Source organism: Salmo salar, chromosome ssa20 (genome assembly GCF_905237065.1).
Source record: "Salmo salar chromosome ssa20, Ssal_v3.1, whole genome shotgun sequence".
NCBI lineage: Eukaryota > Metazoa > Chordata > Actinopteri > Salmoniformes > Salmonidae > Salmo > Salmo salar.
This window is the reverse complement of record NC_059461.1, coordinates 18,524,603-18,547,217: the sequence shown is the minus strand read 5'-3', so window position 1 is coordinate 18,547,217 and position 22,615 is coordinate 18,524,603. Positions and strand designations below refer to the sequence as shown.

The 22,615-nt window shown below is 43.9% G+C and overlaps 1 protein-coding gene across 1 annotated transcript in view; it reads left to right on the top strand.

The window, feature by feature from the left end:
- LOC106579993 (voltage-dependent N-type calcium channel subunit alpha-1B) overlaps positions 1 to 22,615 on the top strand; it is a 146,035-nt gene that overhangs the window by 39,823 nt on the left and 83,597 nt on the right. The window contains exon 7 of the mRNA XM_045703026.1: positions 16,975 to 17,078. Within this exon, the coding sequence (XP_045558982.1) occupies positions 16,975 to 17,078 (104 nt within the window). The remainder of the gene's footprint in view (positions 1 to 16,974; positions 17,079 to 22,615) is intronic.

The window sequence follows — 22,615 nt, the reverse complement described above, 5'->3', positions numbered from 1 at the left end:
AAATGTGTTTATGATAATTAACGGTCAATTACCGTGAGACCGACAGTTATTTGCTTGACAATCTAAGACTGACGAAATACGTGTGTCACGTCCTGACCAGTAAAGGGGTCATTTGTCATTGTAGTATGGTCAGGGCGTGGCAGGGGGTGTTTGTTTTGTGTGTTTTGGGGGCTTTTGCTTCTAGGGGATTTTGGTTTTAGTTTTCCATTTCTATGTTTCTTTTTCTATGTGTGGCCAGGTATGGCTTCCAATCAGAGGCAGGTGTCTTTCGTTGTCTCTGATTGGAAGCCATACTTAGGCAGCCTGTTTTTCCTGTGTTTTTGTGGGTGGTTGTTTTCTGTATAGCCTGTGTGCCTTATGGAACTGTTTCGTCGTCTGTTTATTTTGTTTTGAGTGTTCTTTCAAATAAAGAGGAAAGATGAGCACTATACCCGCTGCATTTTGGTCACCGTTCATCGACGCCTTTGACAACGTGACCGCCACAGCCCTAGGGCCAGTCAACAATTTTGCAATAAGACTTTCTGTGGGTGGTTTTAGGATACCTTTGCATTCAGAATTTATGTATTTCTTAGCAGGATTTTCTACAGCATTTTTAATCAACAGTTGCTGAGCTCCAATAGTTGACAGTAAATGATAATTAGCTGAAAGGAGCATGGTGTGTGAATACAGTAGTCTCCATGTTAAAGCATGCACATCCATGCAGCCTGTGTTCTATATGAAGGTGGCTCATTCAGAAACAGCCAGGATGGCCACCTGTGGCATCTCATTCCCAGCTTCATGCCCGCTCTGCTCCATTCCCACTGCTGCCATGCCTGATGGGGAGCAGCATATGCCAGTCTTCTGGCGCCCGCCGCTTTACCCTGCTACGCCTCTCTCTTCCCTGACGCTGGCCAACACGGTGCCAGGCTGCTGCTGTTCCAACGCTGGCAGAGGGAGGAGACTATCAGCTGAGGAGGATGCTCTCCAGCTCCCCAGCTCTTCAGCTCTCTATCCACAGAAATGGGGGGGGAGGCATGCTCAGAATGCTGAGAGGGACAGACTGTCAGAGTTCATGATGGTTGATGAGATATCACATTCCCCTGTCAGCTGTTACTCCAATTCAATAGAAGTGATACCTAGTGAAGTTGATCCACTCTGTTGATTCAGTAGCAGTTTTCAATATTCTACACTGCCTGGTTCACTCCCTAATAGTACAGATTAACAACTCTGCCTACAAGTTGAGACTCCTCAGAAGAGGAAGGGGGGACCATCCTCCTCACTGAATTTCATACAAATAGTCCAATAGAAACTCTCATCTGCAACTGTTGGACTAATGACTACATCCTATATAGTGCCTTGCAAAAGTATTCACCCCCTTGGTGTTTTTCCTATTTTGTTGCATTACAACCTGTAATTTAAATAGATTTTTATTTGGATTGAATTTAATAGACAGTGAGTGAAATTAAAAAATAACTTTTTTGAAGAAATTATAAAAAAAAAATAATGGAAAAGTGGTGTGTGCATATGTATTCACCCCCTTTGCTATGAAGCCCCTGAATAAGATCTGGTGCAACCAATTTATTTTATTTTTATTTCACCTTTATTTAACCAGGTAGGCAAGTTGAGAACAAGTTCTCATTTACAACTGCGACCTGGCCAAGATAAAGCAAAGCAGTTTGACACATACAACAACACAGATTTACACATGGAGTAAAACAAACATACAGTCAATAATACAGTAGAAAATAAGTCTATATACAATGTAAGCAAATGAGGTGAGATAAGGGAGGTAAAGGCAATAAATAGGCCATGGTGGCGAAGTAAATACAATATAGCAATTAAAACACTGGAATGGTAGATTTGACAGTAGATGAGTGTGCAAAGTAGAAATACTGGGGTGCAAAGGAGCAAAATAAATAAATAAATACAGTAGGGGAAGAGGTAGTTGTTTAGGCTATTCATAGATGGGCTATGTACAGGTGCAGTGATCTGTGAGCTGCTCTGACAGCTGGTGCTTAAAGCTAGTGAGGGAGATAAGTGTTTCCAGTTTCAGAGATTTTTGTAGTTCGTTCCAGTCATTGGCAGCAGAGAACTGGAAGGAGAGGCGGACAAAGGAGGAATTGGCTTTGGGGGTGACAAGTGAGATATACCTGCTGGAACGCGTGCTACGGGTGGGTGCAGCTATGGTGACCAGTGAGCAGAGATAAGGCGGGACTTTACCTAGCAGGGTCTTGTAGATGACCTAGAGCCAGTGGGTTTGGCGACGAGTATGAAGCGAGGGCCAGCCAACGAGAACCTTCTGAAGTCACATAATTATTTAAATAAAGTCCACCTGTGTGCAATCTAAGTGTCACATGATCTGTCACATGATCTCAGTATATATACACCTGTTCTGAAAGGCCCCATAGTCTGCAACACCACTAAGCAAGGGGCACCACCAAGCAAGCAGCACTATGAAGACCAAGGAGCTCTCCAAACAGGTCAGGGACAAAGTTGTGGAGAAGTACAGATCAGGGTTGGGTTATAAAAAAATGTATCTGAAACTTTGAACATCCCACAGAGCACCATTAAATCCATTATTAAAAAATGGAAAGAATATGGCACCACAACAAACCTGCCAAGAGAGGGCCACCCACCAAAACTCACGGACCAGGCAAGGAGGGCATTAATCAGACAGGCAACAAAGAAACCAAAGATAACCTTGAAGGAGCTGCAAAGCTCCACAGCGGAGATTGGAGTATCTGTCCATAGGACCACTTTAAGCCGTTCACTCCACAGAGCTGGGCTTTACGGAGGAGTGGCCAGAAAAAAATAAGCAAACATGTTTGGTGTTTGCCAAAAGGCATGTGGGAGACTTCCCAAACATATGGAAGAAGGTACTTTGGTCAGATGAGACAAAAATTGTGTTTTTTGGCCATCTGGTACGCTATGTCTGGTGCAAACCCAACACCTCTCATCACACTGAGAACACCATCCCCACAGTGAAGCATAATGGTCGCAGCATTATGCTCTGGGGATGTTCTTCATTGGCAGGGACTGGGAAACTGGTCAGAATTTAAGGAATGATGGATGGCGCTAAATACAGGGAAATGATTGAGCGAAACCTGTTTCAGTCTTCCAGAGATTTGAGATTGGGACGGAGGTTCACCTTCCAGCAGGACAATGACCCTAAGCATACTGCTAAAGCAACACTTGAGTGGTTTAAGGGGAAACATTTAAATGTCTTGGAATGGCCTAGTTAAATCCCAGAGCTCAATCCAATTGAGAATCTGAGGTATGACATAAAGATTGATGTACATTAGCAGAACCTATCCAACTTGAAGGAGCTGTAGTAGTTGTGCCTTGAAGAATGGGCAAAAATCCCAGTGGCTAGATGTGCCAAGCTTATAGAGACATACCCCAAGAGACTTGCAGCTGTAATTTCTGCAAAAGGTGGCTCTACAAAGTGTTGACTTTGGGGGGGTGAATAGTTATGCACACTCAAGTTTTCAGTTTTTTTGTCTTATTTCTTGTTTGTTTCACACAAAAAATATATTTTGCATCTTCAAAGTGGTAGGCATGTGTCAATCAAATGATACAAACCCCCAAAAATCCAATTTAATTCCAGGTTATAAGGCAGCAAAATAGGAAAAATGCCAAGGGGGGGTGAATAATTTCGCAAGCCACTGTATCAGCTAGATGCAGGCATAGAGTGTGCAAGGCGGTATTGAATGTCACTGTCTGTCCATGTGTCACTGTTTGTCTTCAATTTTGTCTCTCAACCTGTGTGCCCTACTTTGTAAACTTTCAATCATGTGCTAGGTTGTAGCAACCTCGTGATGGGTATAGGGACAATTCGTGTATAATGTAGTAGCCTAAATCTATTACTGTCACATTGAACTGGGTGAATGGAATATGAATGACAGCCATCCAAAAAAAAATTGTCCTCCCTCATCTTAAAAGGTACTGACCACCACTGCTGCCTACAATATTGTGGGGCATATTCTCCACCTTTCCCCAACAGCATTAGACAGTGTCACAATTAGCATGATTAATAATCCCATTAAATTAGTGTCTGTTAATCCAGATTTAGCCTTTGAGCACAGGAGGACAGGCTAAGATCATCCTATTCATCACAAGGCTGCTCTGTCTTTGCCTGGTCTAACTGACAGCCTGGTAATGTGGCCTTCAGTTCAGGAGGTCTGCTCAAATATGAAGGCTGCTGTTTCTGATTGAGGTGTTAGGGTGGAGAGACAGCCGTTGTTGGCACGTCTCATTTCCTGTCTGTCTGTCTGTCTGTCTGTCTGTCTGTCTGTCTGTCTGTCTGTCTGTCTGTCTGTCTGTCTGTCTGTCTGTCTGTCTGTCTGTCTGTCTGTCTGTCTGTCTGTCTGTCTGTCTGTCTGTCTGTCTGTCTGTCTGTCCACGTTAGGAATCTGTGTTCACCTCATCAGCCTTGTCATCCATCAGCCCTGATAACTGCTTCTACTGCGCTGTACGTCTCAGTCTCAGACAGCCTAGCAGATGGGACACGCAGATAGCATGGTAGAGCGGGCTCAGTTTGGATGTTCGATCCACAGAAATAAATAGTATTATATTGTATCTCTGTGGTACAATCTTTCTGATGTCATCTTGGATAGTCAAAAAACATTTTCTTTGTTTTGTTGTTTCAATTACCCTTTCCAAATGGGGGCTAATCATATGGATGTTTACTGCTAACATAGAAGCTAACATATTTTCAATTTTGTACTTACAATAACTGATAAACAATATCTAAAAATAATAATAATCTTGGTAATATGTTTTTTTTTCTTCATCCCAAACACTTATGTAAATAATATATATATACAATACCAGTCAAAAATTTGGACACACCTACTCATTCAAGGGGTTTTCTTTATTTTTACTATTTTCTACATTGTAGAATAATAGTGAAGACATCAAAACTATGAAATAACACATATGGAATCATGTGGTAACCAAAAAAGTGTTAAACAAATCAAAATATATTTTAGATTTGAGATTCTTCAAAGTAGCCACCCTTTGCCTTGATGACAGCTTTGCACACTCTTGGCACACTCAAGTTCTTCCATATCGATCTCAACAAACCATTTCTGTATGGACCTCGCTTTGTGCATGGGGACATTGTAATGCTGAAACAGGAAAGGGCCTTCCCCAAACTGTTGCCACAAAGTTGGAAGCACAGAATCCTCTAGAATGTCATTGTATGCTGTAGCATTAAGATTTCCCTTCACTGGAACTAAGGGGCCTAGCCCGAACCATGGAAAATTGCCCCAGACCATTATTCCTCCTCCAATAAAATGTATAGTTGGAGCTATGCATTGGGGCAGGTAGCGTCCGTCGGACTGCCAGATGGTGAAGCGTGATTCATCACGCCGATGCTTGGCATTGTGCATGGTGATATTAGGCGTGTGTGCAGCTGCTCGGCCATGGAAACCCATTTCATGAAGCTCCCGACAAACAGTTTTTGTGCTGACATTGCTTCCAGAGGCAGTTTGGAACTCGGTAGTGAGTGTTGCAACCTCGGACAGATGATTTGTATGCGCTACGAGCTTCAGCATTCAGCGGTCCGGTTCTGTGAGTGTTATACGTAATGACATTTAGGCCTACAGTACGTCTGCACACAGAGACTTATGTTCATGGAACGAGAGATGCGATTTATGATTTCATGATTCTGACACCATCCTATTAACAAAATTTGTTGTTGTTAAAAAAAAAACGAATTGCTTGTTTTTTTTTGTTTTGATTACAAACCAAACTTCTAAGAATGATTGACCATCCTTTGGCTTTGTGAGAACGTCCATGGCTCACATGCAATGCAATTATGGAGCCGCCTGCTAAATCTGTAGAAGTGAGAATGAGATCTGTAAAGGTTCCTTGATGTTTATAAAATATTACATTTGGGAGCAGTAGAACGGTGAGTGGACATTCCCCATTTCTCTTTACATTGGATCTTTGTCCAGCTCCGGTGAAACGTTTGGATGTGCCTAAAACCCTCCATAGTCTACATTGCTTTAATATTATATGTCCATGGGGAGCAATTACAGTGCATATAGCTATATTTAGACATAGCCTTTGGATTAGAATTTGATTCAAATTATTCACTGTCTTTTTAAGCCTTATCAGAAGTGAATAGCGCTTAATTCTAGAGCTACAGGACTGCTGATATCTCCAGGAGTGATAAGTATCATTTTTGTCTTTATCTGCTGTTGTCTAGTACTGTCTTTTTGCTAGCTCAGGCGCAACTACTTGAAGTGCTGCCTGTCTTCCCAGTAGCCTACTTGGTGTGTGAACTGCTGACTGCTATTAACTTGCAAATGATTGTTGACAGATCAACCAGGATTAAGGGGCAGGACAATTTGTGACTGTTGTTGTTTTGGTAATCAGTGGCTGAATTGGATGTGGAGTGGTTTCTCCACTCCTAGGCAATCAGCAATTAGTACCTGGAGGTGTGCTCTTCATCTTTTCAAGGCAATTAGCAATTAGTATTAGTACTTCATTCTCCCCTGTTTTGTCAGCGGCGGTCTCATTGCAAAACTAACACGGTTCTTCTGAGTTGTTCTGCGGATGCGGAGTTGTTCGAAGAAGGAAAGAGAGGAAGTCTCCATACCACTCTCTCACTTCAGTATCTCTTACATTGTTATTTTCAGATGATCTCATTTTGCTCATTTGTAGCTTTGGGAACTATGTGTGTGTTTTCTATACCTGTTCACTCCTCTCCCTGTAGGCTTTACAGACGCTCCCCACCCCTTGGCTGCAACCCTTCGAATTTAGTGTACCCTGCACACACAACCCATGTGGAATTCCGTGTCTCTGGCAGCGTTTGGAATTGCTGATCTGCGATCAAGAACCCCAATTTAATCTCAGTTTATACTGCCCTTCAGCTACTTGACTTTTTGGTCCTGACAGAGACATGGATCACCCCAGAGAACACTGCTACTCCAGCTGCTCTCTCTTTATCTGACTACGTTTTGCCTCATAGTCCGAGAGCATCTGGTCGTCGCAGTGGTGGCACAGGTCTACTCATTTTTCAGAAATTACGATTTTCTCTTTTCTCCCTCTCTCACCTGTCCATCTCCTCATTTGAATTTCATGATGTCACTGTCACTTGACCACTCAAGCTTTACATTGTTGCCATCTATCGCCCACCAGGTGCCCTTAGAGAGTTCATCAATGAGCTTGACACCTTGATAAGCTCATTTCCTGACGATGGTTCACCACTCTGTACTTGGCGACTTCAACCTCCTGACGTCTGCCTTCTATTAACCTCTTACATCTAGATGTTCCGCTAGCGGAACACCTGCTCCAATATCCAATGATGGGTGTGGCGCGAAATACAAATTCCTCTAAAATCCGAAAACTTCCATTTTTCAAACATATGACTATTTTATAGCATTTTAAAGACAAGACTCTCGTTAATCTAACCACACTGTCCGATTTCAAAAAGGCTTTACAGCGAAAGCAAAACATTAGATTATGTCAGCAGAGTACCCAGCCAGAAATAATCAGACTACCCATTTTTCAAGCTAGCATATAATGTCACAAAAAACAAATCCACAGCTAAATGCAGCACTAACCTTTGATGATCTTCATCAGATGACAACCCTAGGACATTATGTTATACAATGCATGCATGTTTTGTTCAATCAAGTTCATATTTATATCAAAAACCAGCTTTTTTACATTAGCATGTGACGTTCAGAACTAGCATACCCCCCGCAAACCTCCGGTGAATTTACTAAATTACTCACGATAAACGTTCACAAAAAACATAACAATTATTTTAAGAATTATAGATACAGAACTCCTCTATGCACTCGACATGTCCGATTTTAAAATAGCTTTTCGGTGAAAGAACATTTTACAATATTCTCAGGGCTAGCTATTTAGACACCCACCAAGTTTAGCACTCACCAATATCAGATTTACTATAAGAAAAGTTTGATTACCTTTCCTGTTCTTCGTCAGAATGCACTCCCAGGACTTCTACTTCAATAACAAATGTTGGTTTGGTCCAAAATAATCCATCGTTATATCCAAATAGTGGCGTTTTGTTCGTGCGTTCTAGACACTATCCGAATGGTAAATAAGGGTCGTGCGCATGGCGCATTTCGTGACAAAAGATTTCTAAATATTTCATTACCGTACTTCGAAGCATGTCAACCGCTGTTTAAAATCAATTTTTATGGCATTTTTCTCGTAAAAAAGCGATAATCTTCCGACCGGGAATCTGTGTTTCGGTAAATAGAGGGAAAAACAGAAAGACGGGGCGGCCAGTGCACGAGCCTAAGCCCTTTGTCCTCTGATAGACCACTTAGCAAAAGCGCTCCTGTGTTTCAGCCAGGGCTTTGAATTACGTCATTCAGCTTTTTCCCGGGCTCTGAGAGCCCATTGGAGCCGTAGGAAGTGTCACGTAACAGCAGAGATCCTTTGTAATGGATAGAGATGACAAAGAAGGGCAAGAAATGGTCAGACAGGGTACTTCCTGTACAGAATCTTCTCACGTTTTGGCCTGCCAAATGAGTTCTGTTATACTCACAGACACCATTCAAACAGTTTTAGAAACTTTGGAGTGTTTTCTATCCAAAGCTAATAATTATATGCATATTCTAGTTTCTGGGCAGGACTAATAATCAGATTAAATCGGGTACGTTTTTTATCCAGCCGTGAAAATACTGCCCCCTAGCCATAACAGGTTAATTTCTTTCCAACTCTCTCTTTCGCCTCCTTGACTCTTTTGACCTCACCCTGTTCCCAGTCCCGTCCCACTCACAAGGCAGGCAATATGCTTGACCTCATCTTTACTAGAGGCTGCTCGCCTTCTAATCCCACTGCAACCCCCGTCCAGGTCTTTGATCCCTACTTTGTTTCCTTTTCTGACTCACTTTCCTCCAACCCTAGCCACTCAGCCCTTACCCAGATGGTCATGTGCCATCGCAATCTTCTCTCTCTCTTGCCTACTACACTCTCCTCTTCTATCCTTTCATCTCTCCCTTCTACTAAATCCTTCTCCTGTCTCCTGATTCTGCCCCTCTCCTCCCTTCCGAATCCTATTACTCGCACTGTCCCCTTTCCTCCCGGCGGGCTCGGCCCTCCCCTCCTGCTCCGTGGCTGAGTGACTCATTGCAAGCTTATAGAACAGGGCTGCGGGCAGCTGAGCGAAACTGGAGGAAAATGAAACTTCCGGAGGACCTATCATCCTTCCACCCTCTTCTCTACCTTCTCTTCTGTATCCGCTGTAGCCACTTTCTATCACTCTAAATTTCAAGCTTCTGCCTCTAACCCTAAGAAACTCCTCCACCTTCTCCTCCCTCCTTAATTCTCCACCCCCTCCCTCCTCCCTCTCTGAGGACGACTTTGTCAACCACTTTGAAAAGAAGGTTGACGACATCCGCTCATCATTCTCTTAGTCTATTGGGGCGGCAGGTAGCCTCGTGATTAGACCATTGGGCCAGTAACCGAAAGGTTGCTGGATCAAATCCCTGAGCTGACAAGGTAAAAATCTTCCGTTCTGCCCCTGAACAAGGCAGTTAACCCACTGTTCCCTGGTAGGCCATCATTGTAAATAAGAATTTGTTCTTAACTGACTTGCCTAGTTAAATAAATGTAAAAAAATGTATACAGCAGCTTTTACACTCATCCTTCCTGCTGTGAAAATAGCATACATATTTCTGACACACCCCCGGACCTATAGTGCCACCGCCAGCGCTAATATTTACCATTGCATTAAGTGTGTTATAATAGAGCCCATAGACTTTAAAATCAAAGGAAAAGCTGCACACTCTAATACAGTGGCCACAAACCGGTCCGATCGACTGGTTGATCTTCAAGGCAGAAAAGGCAACGATAAAACCTTGCGCTTTTATTTTTTATTTTGTCTTGCGCTGTTGTTGGTAGTTGCACTTGATTCAGAAGCCCTGTGTCAGGTGCCGGGTAGGCAAAGTGTTCCCATTTTCAACTATTTAATTTGTCTGAAGGGACAAACCAGGATAGCTGGGCTAAATCAAGTGTGCCTACCACGCTGGCCAGTCAGATCGCTCAAATAACCGTGCCTACAGTGTCCACAACCCCACAGCAAAGTTTGATACTAGACTACATGAGACTTAATTAAAAAGCATGTATGGATATAGAAGGATCATAAATATTTAGTTGTTTTAGGTTTTAGTGTTAGGTTTTAATTATCAGAGTAAGAACTCGATGGACACTATGATAGCTTAAACCAAGTTTATTCTTCCCAAAGGATCGAACAGCTGAACCGACAAAAACATGTTTACTATTGTGGTGGTATATGTACCTCACTTTGGGTGGAGTTTCCTCCTTCTCGGTAAACATTGTATCTTTATTGCTAGGCAGGAAACTAAGTGATATGGGCAATAAATGGTTCCTTTTCCCTTAACGGGACCTGGCCTGACCTCAATCCCCTTCCTCACTAATCCATGGCTCTCTCCCCTTACCAATGCCTGCCACATGTGACTGTTTTCCCTACACTCATTACATTGCACCCACCCATATACCTTCCTCCTACAGATATCCATTCACTTCTGGTGTAGACCCTCGGCTATGGCACCCCTTGTGTCTCTATTATAACTAATGATGAATACTATTTAAAGTTCAGAAATCCAAAGCCATCAGTAGTAAATAGTATTAAAAAGTCCCTGATACAATAGCAGTAGCACAGTGCTGTTTTGGCCCTATCAAAGGGCAGTGCAGAGAGAGAGAGAGTCCGTGCTGTGTTTACAGGCCTGGCTCTCTCAGATGAACACAATTGTTTTCCTCTGTGTACAGTACCTCCAGCCTGATGTAAAGTGATACCATGCTATTGCCTGCTCCCTTCTCCCTAGCGGGGAGACTGGGCCGATGTGTGTGTTAGCTCTAAAATGTCAATGGTGACAGGGCAGTGTTTTAGTGTAGCTTTTCTCTGCAAAGCCTCATTGAGGCTTGAGGACAAAATACATGCTCAACATGTGAAAAATGGGTCTAAAATGTCTTCCATCCATTGTATATTTCCCTGATTTCCCTCCTGTGAGGTCCAATGTAGTCTAGTCCAGTCTAGTCCAGATAGAGAAAGGTCAGGTAGCGGCTTGGCCCAGGAGAGAGGGCCTAGCCCAGCACAGCACTGGGCTCCATGGGACTATATATTCCAAACCACCTGTAAAAATAGGGCTCTCTTCCAGTTCCTCTGATGGAATCCTGGCAACGGATAACACTGTGTTTACAACGCAGGCGGAGGGAGGGAGAAGGGGAAGAAGAGGGGAGGAGGCTGCGTGATAGATGCACTCCATCTAGATCTGTCTGTCACCAGATTTGTACTCTCTCAATCCCCGTTGCCATGTTTTCACAAGAAATGCCAGTTCTTTCAACAATTTCAGTTGTCCTGGTTACCCTCACTGATAAGAACAGATCAGATTTTCCTAATGTTTTCCCAGTTTTTAAGTCATTCAATGTATTTGCTGCCACGCTCTGAATGACCATTGTCCTCAATGCTGTGATGGGTTAACCGCTAAAACCACGTTAACTCCCCTGGATTGATGGCTGCTATTGGGGGGACGGTTTTAAGTGAAGCTCATGAGTTTATGGGTTTCCTGTTGCCTCTATTCCCTCTCTTCTTTAAGCCAAAGTCCACATCTCTGTTTATCTGTCACCAGCTGCTGTTGTGACACATGTATGTATTTAGCCTCTGTCATGGGGGGGAGAACATTTCAAGGAATAGTATAATAAGTAGCCTAGACTCTACTATTATGTGATTATTTAGTAACTTTACGTGTGTTCCTTTAGTTAGCTGGACATATGAACCTGTTGGGAGGGTGTTGGTTGTAAACGGTTGAGTCTGTGTAAATAGAAGGCCAGTCAGTATTCTGTGCAGTTGTGTCACCCAGCCTGCTGTTCCTTGCTTTGCTAGTCACATTGCTGTATTGATTAATCACTGGTTAAATGATTAAAAATAGCCCCTCAGGGAGCAGAGATGGATGAAGACTCCATGCAACAGAGAGAGCCCTGCCTGTCTGGGTGGGTTAGCTAGCTACTGCAATGGGGCAGCAGTGACAAAATCATTTGTATAAGATCGGAATAGTCTCCTCCTGACTCTTTCATAGACTGCAAGCAATGATAGGAAAACAAAATGATGGGAAAACAAACATAGCTATATATTTTATGTCCATGGTGCTGAAATCTAAAATGACCCCATGCCACAGAGAGGGTGTGTTAGTTAGCTCATTGGTGCAACAGCAGCCAGTAACAAAAGACAGAGTGAGAAAGACGACAGGATTGGGAGAGACATGGCTTCATGTGTCTCTGTCCATGGTGCTGAAATGTAAAAGTCACAACTTCCAATGCATGTTTACAATAAAAAGTGTCTTTGCTCTGTATGGGCTCTTGAATTCTGGAACAGGGTGTTCCTTGCCCTCGCCTGTATTAGAGAGAGACACACACTACTCCGGCTGTATGAAATGGTATTCCCATTCGGTCTACTGCTCAGCTGCTCTCTCTCTGGGGGGCCTGATGAAAAAGAATGGAGCTGAGAGGAGGAAAGGCGAGCGTTAGCTGCAGGAGACCAGGGGATAATGGGAAACAAATGCTCCTCTCCTCCAGCCTGCTTGTCAGACCCCGGCTCTGCTCTCTCCAACATAATCCTGTTATCCTGAACACAAGGAGAACTTTGGGTCAATATGCCTCTGCTCCCATCTGTCCATGGGCCAGAACCCACACTCTAATTTAACAGCCCAAATGTACTGCTGCTACCACATCAATAATGGTATATAGATGATAGATATCATCACGAGTGTGGTTCGATGCAGTCTTTGTCGTGGTTGGATTTCTACGATGTAAAATATGACAGTAGTTTGTAAAATGGCTGTCTGTCTGGTGTGCTACAGTACAGTAGCTGGCTGCTCTTTCCCAGACTCCTCATCAGGCGTGTTCAGCATGTTATCCTCTCGTCAGGCATGTCCACATTAACCCAGCACATATTGTCTCTGTGCTCATTCAGTCAGTGGCAGTGCATTGGGGTAGTTGGAAATAGTTCAGTATATACAGTGACGTACAGCCTCATCTGGAGAGGTTTGATTTGATTGCGAAGAAGTTAAACACCTTTATATACCCATAGAAAGGATTTTCTCTTTGTAGTATAGTGTCTTTCCTGCCTGTTTTGCTCCTGTCAATGTAATCCACAGGGGAGCATGTTTGTCTTACATGCCTGTGGTGGAGTTTTGCACGTGTAAGCATCTCACAGCCAATCCTTCAATGCCTTTCAGCAGGAAGATAAAGCATGTCCGTGTTTGATCGGGGGAGTGTATAGTGTATATATCCCGTCTCTGGGTAGATATCAATGGGATCTGAATAGGGATCTGTATATTACATGACTGCTGGAGAAATAACGTACCTTACTGCACCTCTTCATTTGTAAAAGCTGCTAAGCAGGCTGCTGATCATTTGATCAGAGCGGCAGCATAATGTTATTTCGATTTTATTGACTAAACGTCTATGCAGTGCCTTTTAGAAGAAAAAACCCACCATCACAGATTATCTTCTGCTTACGTCTCAGCTAATTTTCAGCGATGGAATTGCCCTCAGCAGTAGACTTCTTCACATAAAAAATGATAATAATTTTTACTGTGCCGTAAACATGGAGAAAGAAATATCTTTTAATGCTGAAATAAGGTTTAATAATTGATGAGGAGCCTCCACTAAGGCCCTCTGCTTTTCTCACAGGGGTCATGAAAACAATATGGGCCCTAGATCTCTTATGTGGAGAAATGACAGAATAAGCGTTGTTGCAGTGGGGGTTTGGATGTCACTATGACATACAGATCCAATTCACCACAGGAGGCCACAGAAACCAGCGATGACTTCAGCTCCAGCTTCCTCAGTCCCCAACCCCCCTCCCCTACCTTCCCTTCTCCATTCCTTTCCCTCGAAGCTCATAAAGCTTTTATTGGCTGTATTTCCAATGGGACCCATTGATTTCTTCTGAGATAGGTGTGGATTGTGTCCATTACAGCAGTAGAGCTATCGTTTCTCCATTAAGCCTCTTGTTCATCCCCACACACAATGAAAGGCAAACATTGCTTAACTATCTGCTCCTGGTAGAACTTCATAATCATGGAGGTTTTTCACCTAGAAACCAAGACCCACTGACATTAAATCTGCCCTCTTAGCATTACATCCAATATCTCTCGGGGCTTGCATTTTGAATGTCATGATCTAGGGATATCAACTAAGAGAGTTTACTGAAAGCCTGCATTTTTAGAGTAGATAGATTTGGAGTGGAGTGGCTCTCATAAACCTCTTGACAGACAAAAAACTGGATCAACTTCAAATAAAGCTTTTGCTTTTTCCTCTTCTTACATGTTTTTTATATATACTGCTCAAAAAAATAAAGGGAACACTTAAACAACACATCCTAGATCTGAATGAAAGAAATAATCTTATTAAATACTTTTTTCTTTACATAGTTGAATGTGCTGACAACAAAATCACACAAAAATAATCAATGGAAATCCAATTTATCAACCCATGGAGGTCTGGATTTGGAGTCACACTCAAAATTAAAATGGAAAACCACACTACAGGCTGATCCAACTTTGATGTAATGTCCTTAAAACAAGTCAAAATGAGGCTCAGTAGTGTGTGTGGCCTCCACGTGCCTGTATGACCTCCCTACAACGCCTGGGCATGCTCCTGATGAGGTGGCGGATGGTCTCCTGAGGGATCTCCTCCCAGACCTGGACTAAAGCATCCACCAACTCCTGGACAGTCTGTGGTGCAACGCGGCGTTGGTGGATGGAGCGAGACATGATGTCCCAGATGTGCTCAATTGGATTCAGGTCTGGGCCAGTCCATAGCATCAATGCCTTCCTCTTGCAGGAACTGCTGACACACTCCAGCCACATGAGGTCTAGCATTGTCTTGCATTAGGAGGAACCCAGGGCCAACCGCACCAGCATATGGTCTCACAAGGGGTCTGAGGATCTCATCTCGGTACCTAATGGCAGTCAGGCTACCTCTGGCGAGCACATGGAAGGCTGTGCAGACCCCCAAAGAAATGCCACCCCACACCATGACTGACCCACCACCAACCCGGTCATGCTGGAGGATGTTGCAGGCAGCAGAATGTTCTCCACGGCGTCTCCAGACTCTGTCACGTTTGTCACGTGCTCAGTGTGAACCTGCTTTCATCTGTGAAGAGCACAGGGCGCCAGTGGCGAATTTGCCAATCTTGGTGTTCTCTGGCAAATGCCAAACGTCCTGCACGGTGTTGGGCTGTAAGCACAACCCCCACCTGTGGACGTCGGGCCCTCATACCACCCTCATGGAGTCTGTTTCTGACCGTTTGAGTAGACACATGCACATTTGTGGCCTGCTGGAGGTCATTTTGCAGGGCTCTGGCAGTGCTTCTCCTGCTCCTCCTTGCACAAAGGCGGAGGTTGCGGTCCTGCTGCTGGGTTGTTGCCCTCCTGCGGCCTCCTCCACGTCTCCTGATGTACTGGCCTGTCTCCTGGTAGCGCCTCCATGCTCTGGACACTACGCTGACAGACACAGCAAACCTTCTTGCCACAGCTCGCATTGATGTGCCATCCTGGATGAGCTGCACTACCTGAGCTACTTGTGTGGGTTGTAGACTCCGTCTCATGCTACCACTAGAGTGAAAGCACCACTAGCATTCAAAAGTGACCAAAACATCAGCCAGGAAGCATAGGAACTGAGAAGTGGTCTGTGGTCCCCACCTGCAGAACCACTCCTTTATTGGGGGTGTCTTGCTAATTGCCTATAATTTCCACCTGTTGTCTATTCCATTTGCGCAACAGCATGTGAAATGTATTGTCAATCAGTGTTCCTTCCTAAGTGGACAGTTTGATTTCACAGAAGTGTGATTGACTTGGAGTTACATTGTGTTGTTTAAGTGTTCTCTTTATTTTTTTGAGCAGTGTATATATATTTTTTGTACAGTAGTGCAGTTGTCGTAATTCAAGCAGAAAAAGATCTCTACACACCAGAAACGTTGTAATATCTTGGCTCAGTCCCAAGGACGTTCACCACCCTCCAACATGTAGTGTGTGTGCCAGCCATACTGTCGAGCATAATATCTCCCTCAACTTAACCCCCACATCTACGTTTACAACATCTTCATCACGTTGTAGCATAAGCATATAAAAGCAATAAAAGCATTGAATAAAATGTATTTGCATTTCATGTTATTTACAGTAAGCTGGCATATCTGAGGTTGCTACTAATGTTTCCCTTGACAAAATATTGCCTTGCAGAATAGATGCATAACTAAACATTCAGGGTTGAAGGGTGTGGTGGTTTATCCAGTCGATCAGATGGTTTAGAGACAGCTGGGAGTGGGAGGAGAGGGGGAAGGGGGATGTGTGCAACACCAATTTGTATGTGTTTTCGCCTGCTGATTCAGCAGCCCCAGGTCCCTCTCGCAATTACAGACGATATACATTGGGCTGCGCTGAAATGGCCTTGGAGAAGATCTGGCCCATCTGTAAAGTGTTACATGCTTCATAAACACCAGCGCTTCTCTCTGTTACTCTTAGCATCACTGCCATGAATTTGCATCCTGATAGAGTTGGATCTTGGAGAGGGGAAGAGGTGGAGAAAGAAAGGGGGGTCGGGGGTTGTGGTCACTGGGAATGGGGATGTGATGGAGTAAAAGCTGGAGAGAGAGAGAGCAAGAGGGAGAGAGAGGGGGGGGGGCTATCAGCTCTGACAACGTGAAGGATGAGCCGTAGATCTGAATATCACATGAAAGTAATTAATTTGTGTCAGCCATCAGCCCTTCAGTTAAAATTCACTTGGAGGAGTTTTTGTCATTACGTCGTCATATTGATAGCAATAGGAATAAAACAAGATCTTGGAATTTTTGTAGCACACCAAAAGAAAACGGTTTTGTTTATTGCTACCATTTTTCTTCCCCAAACACAATGTCCGATAAGCACCGTCTTCAATGTAAATAAGTGTCTACCCTCCTCCTCTCTCTGTGTGCTTCTGCAGGCCAACGATGCCTCAGGCAACACCTGGAACTGGCTCTACTTCATCCCCCTCATCATCATCGGATCCTTCTTCATGCTCAACCTGGTCCTGGGAGTCCTGTCTGGGTAAGAGTCAACATCACACATGTCATGACCCAATGACACTATCTCTGTCTGTGGGAAAGGTGGTGTTAACAGCCCACTATTATGAAACACGCGGTACAGTGCTCTTTACAAGCCATTTCACTTCCCTGCTGGCTCTGTTCCCTGCTGGCTCTGTTTAATGCCGATGTCTGACAACATCGGCATGGCGTTAGCCTAATCGAATGGTAGTATGGTTGCAAAGGGTCGGAAACCTTCCGGTAAATTTCCAGAATTTTTCTGGAAATTTTCCATGGGAAGTTAAGCCCTGGAATTTGGAGAATTTTGATTAAATTCATCAAAAAAGTTAGCTTTTAGCAGTGAACCTTTTTGCACTGGTGACAGTGCTGCAAACATGAAGACTGCTTCATCTAAAGTGGAGGGGTCCTACCCTCCCATCACACCCATTGGCTGTGCTGCTCATGCATTGAATCTGCTCCTCAAGGACATCATGGCACTGAAAACAATGGACACACTACAAGAAAGCCAAGGAAATGGTTAAGTATGTGAAGGGTCATCAAGTTATATCAGCAACCTACCTCACCAAGCAAAGTGAGAAGAATAAGAGCACCACATTGAAGCTGCCCAGCAACACCCGTTGGGGTGGTGTTGTCATCATGTTTGACAGTCTCCTGGAGGGGAAGGAGTCTCTCCAAGAAATGGCCATGTCACAGTCTGCTCATATGGACAGCCCCATCAAGAGGATCCTCCTGGATGATGTATTTTGGGAGAGAGTGGTGAGCAGCCTGAAACCTATAGCAGTAGCTATTGCACAGATTGAGGGGGACAATGCCATCCTGTCTGATGTTCAGACTCTGCAGATGTAAGAAATCCGTACTGCCCTGCCCACTTCACTGTTGCTCCAAGCAGAGGAAACTGCACTTCTGAAATACATCAAAAAGCTAAGGTAAAAGGTTTATGTTTTTGTCTCCATATGATATGGTAAATATATCCAATGCAAAAAAACATCTACATTTAAATGGTATCAATATTAATTTGCATTTATTTTTGTTAATTTCCATATATTACCATTAATTCCCATATATTCCCGTTAATTCCCACGGAAAGCTTCCACCAAAATGTGCAACCCTAAACGGGAGTATTCATTTATGTAGTGTACTGTGTTTATATTTTCCCTCTTTTCTCTATTTAGTTACGTTGCCTTGGGAGTGACCTGATCTGACCTGGACTGTTTTCAAACAGACAGTACAGTACAGAACAGTACAGAGCTCATTAGTGCTAAGCTGTATTAGACTCCCTCATTAAGATTCACTACACAGCATAGTAAACCAGGTCAAAGCTGGAGGCAGAATACCTGCTGTCCTGAATAGACAGTATCACAACTGTTGTCTGAATGTAGCACCCTGTTCTAATTACTGTCAAGGGAAATGAGGCAGGGCTTCTATTGCTTGTGTTAAATTGGTTTACAACATTTACTGTCCTTACACTACAGTATGGTAGCCCCTGGATTGAAGGATGTTGCTCCCACATGTATCCTCATATCATTCATGTCAAGTGAATCGAGTATAATGCCAACGCTGTGCAATTTGGAATTTAGATCTTTTTTCCCCTGTTAATTGTTTTGAAGCCACGGGTAATGTTGACACACACACACACACACACACACACACACACACACACACACACACACACACACACACACACACACACACACACACACACACACACACACACACACACACACACAGTGGCAGAGCTTAATGGAAGGCCTCCTGATGAGTGCTGTGTGGTGTACTAGGTTGTGCTCTAGCTGCTATTGGGACATTAATTTATTACTTCTCGGAAAACAAATCTAATTCTCACTTGCTGTTCGACCAAATGGCTTCAGCTGCCTCTGTGCTATCAATGTGGCATTATGCTCTTCTTACACTCTCTCTTTGATTTCAACTTTCTGCTTTCTCTCAGATCTTATTTTCCCGTCCTTCTACATTTTACCTTCATTCTAGTTTTTTCGGGGGGTTATGTAAAAAACCTCACCCATATAGATTTACAGACGGTAAGGTTGACTGCTGTTTTTAGGTGAGGCTGTTCATTTGTATAAAACATTCTGGTTCTCAGTTGCACTAGTTTCTCTGCCCTTGATGATAAGTTAATAATTCTCCTCTCGTCTCGCAGTGTGAAATCCATTCATTTAGCCACACTTTTATGCTCAAGGTGAGACTCCCTCAAAGACATTTCTCTTAGGAGAGTATTTGCATAATGCATAATCCTAACAAGTTGCATTGAGACACTGCTTCATTCTGTGACAGTTAATCGCGTATCCTCATGATGGCCACAGAAATTATAAATGATATACGTATTTGAGAAATTACAAGCTGCAAAGTCTGATTGTGGTTGTTGTGTCTGTTACCACCTGTTTTGGTCAAAGTGTCCATCGTCTGCCTTGAGTGCCTTATACTGTATCCCTTTTTATCTCTTCTCTCTGTGTTCCTTTATCCTACTTCAAACAGCTCAAAGCATTCCCTAGTCTCCTGTTATCCCTGGCCCAACCCTGGCCATGCTCTGGGCCTGCTCTGCTCTCTCTAGTCTCGCTAGACCCTGGGAGAATCTTAATTGCATACTCCTCGCGTCCTCTCTCCTCGCCTCTTTCTCAAAACCCATTGGATGATAAAGCCAGAGGTCCCTCCCCGCTAACCTTCTCCTCCAATGGGTTATAAGGGGTTATAAGGAGAAGGCAAGGAGAGAGGACGCGAGGAGTATGCAATTGAGATTCTCCCTCTGTCAGCTGTGTTTACTGTGCTCAGGAGGGTGAAAGGTCACTGATACACTGTGGCGGGGCTGTGTCACATTCTAAAGGGCACTGTCTGTCCTGGAGGGGGCCAGGGCTGCAGGCTGCAGCCACACACAGGGTTTAGAGGCCACAGCTCCAGGGGCAGCGGTCAGAGGCAGCAAGGCTCATATTTCATCCCATCACCACTCCTAATGCCGCCTGCCCTCCTGCCCTTCATCCTACCCTCCACCCCCAGATCACCCCATCAGGTCACTCTGTGAGGGATTTCAGTAGGCCAACGGAAGTGCCACAGACAGCCCAGCTTGAGGCACCACCCAGCCTTTTTATCTCTCTCTCGCTTCTCTCTCTCTCCCTTTCTTTTTATCTCCTCCCTCCTTTCCTCTGTGTGGAGTAGAAGGTCAGTTCTTTCAGATCCTTCCCAGCAGGGTCACATCTGTCAGTCAGTCAGGTAGAGGCCCATGCTGTGTCCTGTAGCTTCACCACTACTATCTGTACTGTAAATGAATATACACATACTGTACCACTCAGTCTCAACCTTGACTTCTGACTCATGTTCAGATCTTGTTGTTTATATTGTGTGGCATGTGTAGGCTACAGCTTTCACATTTGATTGGCTCAATTGAACATTTTCAAGCATAGTACCCCAGCTCTGAGCAGTTTGTGTGTCAGGGTTTCCATTAGCCAATAATAGCCGGCTTTTGGCCGATTAAACAATTTGAAAAGCAGATAAATAAAATTGGCACCAGGAGAAGAAGAAAAAATGCCATTGCGAAATAATACTTTTCTGCCTATTCATTGATGCAAATACCAGCCGATGTAAATACATTTGACTGGTTATGCTAGTCGGTCTATAGGTTAATTAGCATAATTCCTTGGAATTAAGTTGGCCCGTGTGTACAGTATATTCGTTATGTATCTTATCAAACGTGTACAGCATACATATACAGAGCCTTAGAGCGGAAAATCTGTCATACAGTGCAAAAGCTGCTGCTACAGCATCTCAAACAGCAAATGCATAGGCAACGGAAAGCAGTCTTCATCAGTGTGTCACACACCACTTTGCAATGAGCTAGACGTAGTATGCATTTAAAAAAAGACATGTATACTTAAAGTGGAACTGACAGCATTTTAGCGGCATGAAATCTAATTCAAATCTGTTCATACAGACCCCAGGAAGAATATGACACTTTAAAAAAAATAAAACATCTGACAAGCGAGCACTTTATATTGCCATTTTCACATTTTCATAAATTCTTAGAATGTTTGGAAATTAAGTATACTAAGGCACATGTATAAACAATTCTATAGCAATATAGAGTGGGAAAGCGGCCGTGCGTTTGGACAATTAATAATCACTGCAGTAAATAAAACTTAATAAATACATCTGTCTCATCCAGGACCAGAGTCTATGCAGACCGCTGCAACATAGCCAATCAGAGCTACAATAGGCCTTTATGCCAACTAGCCATTTGCACACAGGCCGGCCATCACTCACTTTGAACTAGACTGTGTGTTAACAGGCAGTTGCAACAGTGTGACTTTAGATCATTAGAACACATTCGCCAAAAGTCACAAAATACAACTGAATGGATTTCTGCAAATATGTAAACACCACTTGGGAGTCCTCTTACATTTGGGAAATGTACAGTCCTATTGATCAAACCCAATCCCTCAGTTATGCAAGATCAACAACGAATGCTAGCCAGAGAAGGATGATCTAACATCTAACGAAGGAATATTAAATAAACCCTCTCAAACCTTTTCAGCTAGTTGGCCATTAAAATTGCACTGACAAACGATGGGGAATTGTAACATACTCGTCCTTTTGCAGCTTGCCCGCCAACAATGCATTCTTGTCCCAACCAAGCACCCAAAGCTAACTGGCTAAAGTTGGCTAGCTTTCTCTTGGGGAGTTTTCCACCCCCCGGCAGCTGTAGGTCTGCTACAGGCGATTTATGCCATAGGGAGGATGCCGCCAAGTTGTTGATCAGCACCCTCCCTCTTTATGACACTTGGGAGAGGAGTCACTTAATATTCATCAGCCTCGACAGAACCGCTTGTGAGTGTATAGAGTGTATAGCTACCCCGACAGAGGGCATCCCTGGCAAATGCCCCACCCTACCCAGACTGGCCTACTGAGCCCTCCCCACACCTTAACCATACAAGAACCCTGGCATGCAACATTTTAACACAGGCCACAAAATTCTCCCCACAACCAAAACAAGACAACACATTGAACAGATATTCATGGTCCACCCTATCAAAGGCTTTCTCCTGGTCCGAGGAAACCAGTCGAACGTTCACATTTGAAAGCCTTGACAGGTCCAGCATGTCCCTGATTATTATGAACAGATTGTCTGTGATTGAGCGTCTTGGAACACAGTACGTTTGGTCCTTGTGTACTTGAGTCTGTTAGCGAGGACCTTGGCAAAGACCTTATAGTCCAAACAGAGCAATGCCACAGGCCTCCAGTTCTTTAAGTCGCTCAAGTCCGTCTACAGCTTAGCGGCAGCTCCCCCACCCCGACGCACTCACATAATACGCAAAACAAGTCCTGTCCAATAATTTTTATAATACTCCACTGGCAGACCGTCGACTCCTTGGGCACAGCCGGGGGCCATCTGAGAGACGGAAGCCAAGAGTTTATGAAAGGACAGGGAAATGTCCATTTCATTTCTCTGCGACAGAGAGCATTTGGGAAGGTCTGTGAGCAGCAGTGGCGTGTATTCATGGATGCCAAGGGAAGCCAGGCTTCCCCCCCAAAATTGAC